This window comes from Opisthorchis viverrini, assembly GCF_000715545.1.
Source record: "Opisthorchis viverrini unplaced genomic scaffold opera_v5_546, whole genome shotgun sequence".
Classification (NCBI taxonomy): domain Eukaryota; kingdom Metazoa; phylum Platyhelminthes; class Trematoda; order Opisthorchiida; family Opisthorchiidae; genus Opisthorchis; species Opisthorchis viverrini.
The window spans coordinates 76,708-84,653 of record NW_008752206.1 but is presented as its reverse complement, the minus strand read 5'-3'; the positions used below and the strand labels follow the sequence as shown (position 1 = coordinate 84,653).

General features: G+C 43.7%; 2 protein-coding genes across 2 annotated transcripts in view; both read left to right on the top strand.

Moving 5' to 3' along the window:
* T265_11663 (hypothetical protein) overlaps nt 1-815 on the top strand; it is a gene marked incomplete at both ends in the record, with an annotated part of 29,958 nt that extends 29,143 nt beyond the window's left edge. The window contains one exon of the mRNA XM_009178376.1: nt 536-815. Within this exon, the coding sequence (XP_009176640.1) occupies nt 536-815 (280 nt within the window). The remainder of the gene's footprint in view (nt 1-535) is intronic.
* A 3,254-nt stretch (nt 816-4,069) lies between these two features.
* Nucleotides 4,070-7,946, top strand: part of T265_11662 (hypothetical protein) — a gene marked incomplete at both ends in the record, with an annotated part of 53,826 nt that continues 49,949 nt past the window's right edge. The window contains one exon of the mRNA XM_009178375.1: nt 4,070-4,206. Coding sequence (XP_009176639.1) covers nt 4,070-4,206 — 137 coding nt within the window. The remainder of the gene's footprint in view (nt 4,207-7,946) is intronic.

The window sequence follows — 7,946 nt, the reverse complement described above, 5'->3', positions numbered from 1 at the left end:
CTAACGGACACGCCGCTTGTTGCTTAATTTTGCGAAAATGAAATACTTGTAGCTGTTTCGTATCGTGTTTTGCCGTCATCCCGAAACATGGGTTGTGAATTTTCTCAAGCAAGCCGTTCAAAGATCGTTCGGTAAAAACCAATAGCATTATGTAAAACCGTCGGGATTCTCAGCTCTTGTGTACCCGTCAATACGTACAACTGCCCGATGAGTGCACCGGGACGAACAAAAATACGCCAGTCAGCCAACACAGGTAGAACAGTTTTGTGTCATCTTTCGACTCACACACACCGCTCAAATTTCAGTGTTTCTCGTGATCACTCTGGCCGTGATAGAGACGCATCACCAAACTTAGCCACACCGACTATGAATATGTTCACATACAGCTGTTTATAACATCATCGTATATTTAGGTGAGGTCGTTGTGAAGGCCTGAATTTGTCTAATAATCAGACTGGTAAGGAGTCTTTTGGAATTCTCTGTTTTGGGCGGTTGTTCTCTTAACAAAATTTTCAACCTGGAGTTCTAGTATCAGATTCATCAACGGAACGATATTCATTCGCGTGGGACAAGAAATGATCGACACCAATGCAGATGTATCTAGCCCGGAATCATTATCCAGGTATTCCAAAGAAGAAATTTCGGATATACCTGATGCGCAGTTCCGCACAGAAATCAGCACAATGGACAGACCGAATACCAGGGGAGGGAGAATAACTGCTCAGGAACTGACCAATAAAACGCCATGCGATAGTACAGGCCGGTTGGCCACTCGGTTAATACACAAAAAATATGTACAGCCATCCTTGAAATGACCTGCTACCCATAAGAGTGCTGAAAATCTTTCAGCAACTCACTGCAGGTCTCACATTTCTAGGTTTCATTTGTTAGGCGTACTATCTGATTTTCAATTCAAACAAGGTTGACAGAAATTCGCAGACGGATAAACAAAATGACGAATCAGCCACACCGAGTAAATGCAGTATTTCGGTTGATTCATTCGTTACACGAATGTTTATCTTGGGACTAACGTACAAAATCATTCCGTACTGGACAGTCCTTCTGCGGTTACCGGAACCGTGACCCCACAGACTGCGACGGACTTTTGAATGTGAAATGTGGACTACAGTATACAAAAACTCCAACACCGCAATGAATTAGTTGCTTTTTGCAGGCAGGTTACATCCCTTCTAGTAGATGCCAGACACTACATAACACCAGCACGAAATGCGTCGTCATTCGCTATTTGAAAACTTTTTCTGCTGACTGCAAGGAATTGGCAACAGGCAAGACAAGGAGCATGGAATTGTCGTTCCGTTAACTTGTCGTGTTGTGACTTTATGAGAGGTGCAGTCATAACATTTCCTTCTATCGGAAGGAATGTGTTTCATCCGGGCAATCCACTGGCACCCCGAGAGCATACAAAACACCATTGGCTGGTATCAAGCCAAAACCTCAACTCAGACGGCAATCCCATTACTTCGGTTACAATCACACAATTCACCGATCGATTAAAGCAGGTTTCTACCACCAATTGATGGAGCTTATCAGCTACACCTCACCTTTAGGTAAATGTCAGAGTAAAATGAAAGGGCAGTTGCTGTCATATCCAACTGCTTTCCGCACTCCTGTGCCTAGTATCAGAAGAGGTACACAACAGGCTTATTCCAAACAAGCGAGTGTGTGCTAGTGGAAATCCTACAACGGCCTCGAGCTATTAATTGGGACCCTTCTGGCATTAACCCCGGCAGACTGATGGCATTTAGTGAACACCTCCAACATCGATCGCGATTCTGAGAGATGCCTGAACGCTATACACATTTGGTCGTGCTTATTGGCGTGCATGAACGCACGTCTGCTTTTGTCTATCCGTTCCGAATAACCGTCTGCTTTTCGCACACACTTAACGGGGACTCAATTGTACTTAAGTAATTCTCTCGTGTAACTGGTTTGTTTCAACTGGATTGGAAACTAAACTAAGTTTTCTATCAATTGGAAAATGTTTGGGACTGATAGTGAAGTCATCTTTTTAGAGGGTTTGCTAAGCGTACAGCTGATGGACCTAAGCGAAAAAGTAGTAACGAAAAAATCACGTAAATAACGAATAAGGGTATAGAAGGAGTTTGGAGGTATCTGAGATCTGTGCTAAACCATCCGGGGCATGGCAATTGGTATCGATTGTAGCCAAAAAGTGCAATCCAACAAAGACTCTAGGGGTTACCGAAAATTAATACGGAAGATGCCCCCCAAATAGTGGATAGCATAGGTTGACCACCACATGAACTGGCCAGGTATCTAGCAGGTATGCTTAAAACACTTGCCGGCAAGTCACCCACACGCATCCAAGATTCGACTTTGCTAAAAAAGTAGCTTGGTTTCAGACAGAGCCAGACGAAGTCCTGACTAGTTTTGACGTCAATTCGATGTATACCAACGTCCCTATAGCGGGCGCTGTGGAAGTAGCGAGAAAAGTTTTACTGGCGGACAACGCTGCAAGAAGGAACGCAACTATCCGTAGACGAGATAGTTGAAGGCATAAAAGTATGCTTAAACCTCAGTCTATTTGTTTTGACTCAATTATATACTCTCAAGAACAAGGTTTAGCGATCACCAATATACCCGATTTTGGCCAACATGTACATGAAAGAGTTCGAACAGAAAGCCTCAATCGGATTAGATTGTCCACCAAGGGTATTCTGACGTTACGTAGATGACGCATCCGTTGTAATAAAGCGGGATAAGATGAACGACTTCTTCCAACATCTGAACACATTGGACCCTCACATTAAGTTTGGCATAGATCTAGAGTCCACATCGCGTAAGCTAGATTTCCTTGACTGCATGACACACAAAATTGGTAGGAAATTAAAGACCACTGTATACCGGAAGTCAACAGATAGCGGTGCGGGCTTAAACTGCTACTCTGCACATCCTGGAGCAGTATATGCTAGGATAGCCCCAGTGATGTTTGGGAGAGTGAGAGCACTGTGTACGGAGATGGTCGACTGAAGAGCAGCACAACTTGAAGTATAAAAAGCGACTTCAATATGGTGGATACACATTGGGCTTAATTCAGCGGCAACTAAGACGGGTATTGGTGCCAACACCAAGGCCCAACAAGGGGCAGGTCGGAACAGCGGTCACTGCATACAAAACAGGGACAACTGAAGCCATTAGAAGGGCACTGAATATGGCTAAAATTAGAGTAGCTTTCCAGAGGGGGAAAACTTTACGCTCCATGTTTGTTGATTTGAAGGATCGGATTCCGGTTGATAGGACTAGGAACCGTGTATACAAAATAAAATGTGACGGCTGTACGAAGGTTTATATCGGTCAGACAGCCGGAGAATTGCACAACAGAATCGCTGTGCATAAGCGTTCCATTAACAAACCACCGAGAATCACAGAGGAACACCAGGCGTTAATCAAAGATTCAGTAATTGCAGGGCGTGTTCTAGACACTGGGCATAGGATGGATTCAGAAAATGTAGACATCATGAGACGGGGTTTAAGATTCAAAACAGCGGCTGGTGGCCGAAGTGGTGGAAATCGCCAAGCATAGAGTAGAGGCGGTAAAACTTGCGAACGTGTGGAGAGCGGTCTTATGTCAGCCGGGATGACACGAGGCGGGGTGCAGTTATAATCGAAGTGGTCTTGGTCTGAAAGTACAACATCCAGTTTACAAACCCCACCCCCATCCGCAAACCAATTGTCCCAGCACCCTTGGACAAACGCAGGTGAACAAAATCTGTGAACGGCGCCAAGAGGAATTTTCCAATAAGCTGTCCTAGAATGAAAATGCAAGGACGAAATATCCAGGTTCAACAAGAAGCAAAATCCTGAAAAATTCGCAATCCAAAGTTTTGGCTTCACTGACAACTGAGCAACCTCTAAAGCCACCCGAGATAGCATTGTACGTTTTGTTCAAATGGATTTAAAAGTTTTAATTTGCGCAGTGGTAATTATTTAGGTACGCCAATCTGACTCTCACAGCAATACTTTTGAACATAATCTGCTGAAATTCAAAGGGGCGAAGTAGCAGTTTTAATAGGGATAACAGAAATATAATATGAATACGTCAGCTGTAGTACCGTTTTGGTATGCAGTCGCCACATTGCCCGAGGAAAGCACAAGTGCTGAGCAATCGCCGGGTAGCTCAAGCGTGGACAGGACTAGTCGAGATGCCGAAGCTGGATTTGAAACACGGTCAGTAATTTCGACCCTTAACGCCTCGATCACCCTGATCATCTATGCCAAATTGAACTTCCGAAATCAGCTTTCTATGACCGAGCTGAAGGTTAACCTTATTCCTGGAGAGAGACTGACAACAAGAACGCAAGCGGCATCGGCTACCTACCATACCTTGCAGAAGAACGCATAAAAATCTGCGACGGTGGCGAGATGTTTTGGGGCTGGGTATAAACACAACCAATTTTTGTCACTGTACACAAAAGTTTACTATGTTCAAACCAGTGTCTCATGAAATCTTGGATTCGTAACTACGAATCGGTCGTGATTACTGCTTACCCAGATGTCGGGTCTTTGTTATATTTATTCGTCTAATTTTCCGCAAGAGACTGCAAGTTAATACGAGAGAGCCTTGAATCTTTGTATGGATTTGTGGTTCTGAGAAGATCATAAGTGCCTGTGTTTGTTGAGCGGGGCATCGAAACATCAACTAAATCATTGTAAATTACTAACAATGCTTAAATAGGTGAATAAGTGGATCAATTTGGGTATTGATTTTCGAACGTCATTTAGATTTCGAAGTTTTCCGTTACTACATCCGCGGCTGTGGTGAAGTAAGTTACCGCAATGACTTTTATGTGCTACATTTATTCATGCGGCATTGATAAGTAACGCGCCGCTTCAGACGTGCACCCGTTTCCGCTTTTGGGGCAGTTCTTTTGGCAAACATCAGGTTGCAACGTGGCAACTCAATAAATAAAGCCTACTTGTGGAATCACATTGTTTACTCGTACGTCATCCTCCCATTAAATTGGCGTGAGCCTTGCAGCATTTGACGTCATACTGTCTCCTGCCCCATACATTATACAACGCTTTGACAGTGAAACGGTCGACAAAGTTCACTGACCTGATAAACTTAGCTGATGACGTGAATGACAACATGTGTGAATATGGACAAGTTTTTTGTTAGGTGACAGAACTTGTTCCAAACAAAGTCCACATTTATGCTACGTGTAAAAACCGCATAAAGGTCATTTTTGTCTCATCCTCTAAAGCGCTAAGAAAAATCAAGTTTGAAAAGCTTATCCTTCAAAACTATACTCAGTCGACTGATAGTTTAATCATTTGTTTACTTCTCATAAGGCACCGCTTTCTCCACTGAAATGGTATGAATACAGGTGGGGAACCAATCAGCGAGCCCCTTTAGACAGTCACAATGGATAAGTGTTGAGTGTGAATTAATGATCTCGTCGGTTACTGTGGTTATCAAAATCTCACTTTGGTGGACTGGAGGAGCTTCAAATAAATTCCGATTGGGTTTGTTTCGTTAATGTCCCATTTCAGGGTGCTTCAATTCATGATTTACCTCGGTTGCCACTGCAAGATCTTCCTTGGTATTTGTGGGGTTGTGAGTGATCCGACAATTTAGTTTGAGGGGGGGCTGAAGTCGAGTGGAATTCTCAGATGATGACCACCCGTCCTTCTGATGACCACAAACCAACACGTGTCAGCTCGAGTGACCCAAGACCGTTCTCCACAATCTATTCTCTGTCTCGTATCCAGTGCGTTTTCCGCAATCGTCGATATTCATCTGCGTTTCTCGGCGGCCTGCTTGTTTATCTGCTATGCTCTCCGATTCTGTTGTATAGTCCTACGGGCGTCTGTCCTTGATGAAGCCGTTACACTTAGTTTTGTAGACAGTCTCTGGTTCAGTTTGCCGGGGTGCAATCATTGAGATGCAACAGTGCAGAGCGTAAAGTGTTCCTCCCAGGAAAGCTGCTCTTATGTTAGCCGTGGTTGGAATTCTTCGAATGACCTCCAATTTCCCTGGTTTATATGGAATAATAACAGTCCCGATCATTTCCCGGTTGGGTACCAAAACCGGTACCAACACCCTTCGCAATAAACGCCCAATCAAGCAAGCTAGATATCCGCTACAGCGAAGTTTGTTATTCACTTCAGTTTTGGCCGCTGTCCAATCAGCTTCTTCTGTGCACAGGGCCCTTACACGCTTAAACACTGATTAGGTAATGCTGGCGCATACCGATTTTGAATGGGCATTTGGATGGGTATGTAAAAATCGCCCCAGTGTCGGTTGGCTTTCCGTCATTATTTCACTCACGACCTAATGTTTTATGCAGTCTAAAAAGCCCAGTGCACCCGAAGTTGACCTGTCTCCATAAAAAAATTGATCGGTGGGCGCAGGTCATTCAGATAATTGCAAAACTCACTACCTTCTTCTCGTTCCATCCTGACGAAAGTGTCATCTGCATAGGGCCGGAATATCTTTGGTGGATATGGAAATCCAGCTAAAACTCGCTTTTCAAATTCTTCCGTAAATATATTTGCCAAAACAGGAGCATTTGAGATTTCATTGATAAACCTTGAGCTTGATTATAAAGCACTGAATCAAAGAACGAAGCAGGGGAGATTGAGACATGCTTATATATCTTCCACTATTTCATCTACCCTAAGCTGAGTTCGTTCTGAAAGGAGAGTTTTCGCCAACAACTGTCACTTGGCTTTATCTAAATAGTCTCGTTTTGACACAATTGGGCATAATGAATTCAATTCACATCGTACAAGGATGTCATCTAATTGAACAGGACGCCCGCTGCTTTGTTGGCAAAGTCATGTCAATATTTAATGAAAGCACTAGATTTTCCGGTGAGAGGCTTTGAAATGCCGGTCAAGTATCTAGCCAGTTCGTGTGGTGGGAAAACTATTCCGTCTACTATCTGTCTCACCGCAACATTTGGTTTAGTGATTATTGGAAGGCCATAAATTCGAAAGGAGCTCAACCGCTTCGTTCAATTACTCACTAGAGGAAGCCTCAGTGATCGATGAGTGAATCGACAGTAAATTTGGACACTTTTATCTTGGGTGCAACAAGCCAGCATCCAGCCAGAACACACGGATTGTCAAAGTCGGATGAAGTTGCTTGTTACGAGGCATCAGTTAGTCAGCTCCAGGTGCAGTGCATTACCATTCAACTGGTTAGTGCAACGGAATTTCAAATGACAATGATGTCATACCGGTTCACAGTCATTTACTTTATCACATTCAGGGGGTTTGGGCAGCTTGTCAAACATCAATCACACGTGTAAAAACGAACATCCGATCAAAAGTAAAAATTCCATGAATGGAGTTGTACGTTATGCCAGAAATTGCCGTCGATCGATTATCTAGGCAGTATTCGCCGAAATCCCTTTCGCTGTGATCGTTTTCAGATTAGCTTAACGCGGTCTATTATTTGACATAACCAAAGTGAAAAGCTCTCACCTACATTTGACAAATTGCCGATCATTCTTCAGTAACGTAAAATCTTATTGCATGGTCACGTGTTGACCGCCTCTTCGAGTGACCAGTTCTCAGGAGTAAGTTCCGCAATTCAATGAAAGTATCCTTCCTCTGATATGTTAGTGAAGCCCATCCAAACTGAAAACCCGAGAATCACTGTATAAAAGTTTCATCCTATTTGACAATCGACAACTAGTTTCATTTGCTCATGAATTCGGTTTGAACGGGAGCCCCAAGAAGGGCGAAACCTGTCATGGGTTGTCTAAGAATTTTCAGCAAATTTGCCAGTAATGTATGACGTCCAAACAGCAGCGCATTGCGTACCTCGCATATCGCACCAACTGGAATACTGAGCAGGCTTGTGCACCACATTCAGTTGAAGCGGACCATCACAAACAGGCAATTCACCTGGAATCATGTGACTCTCCTGTCAAAACCGAATTCATGTGCAAATGAGC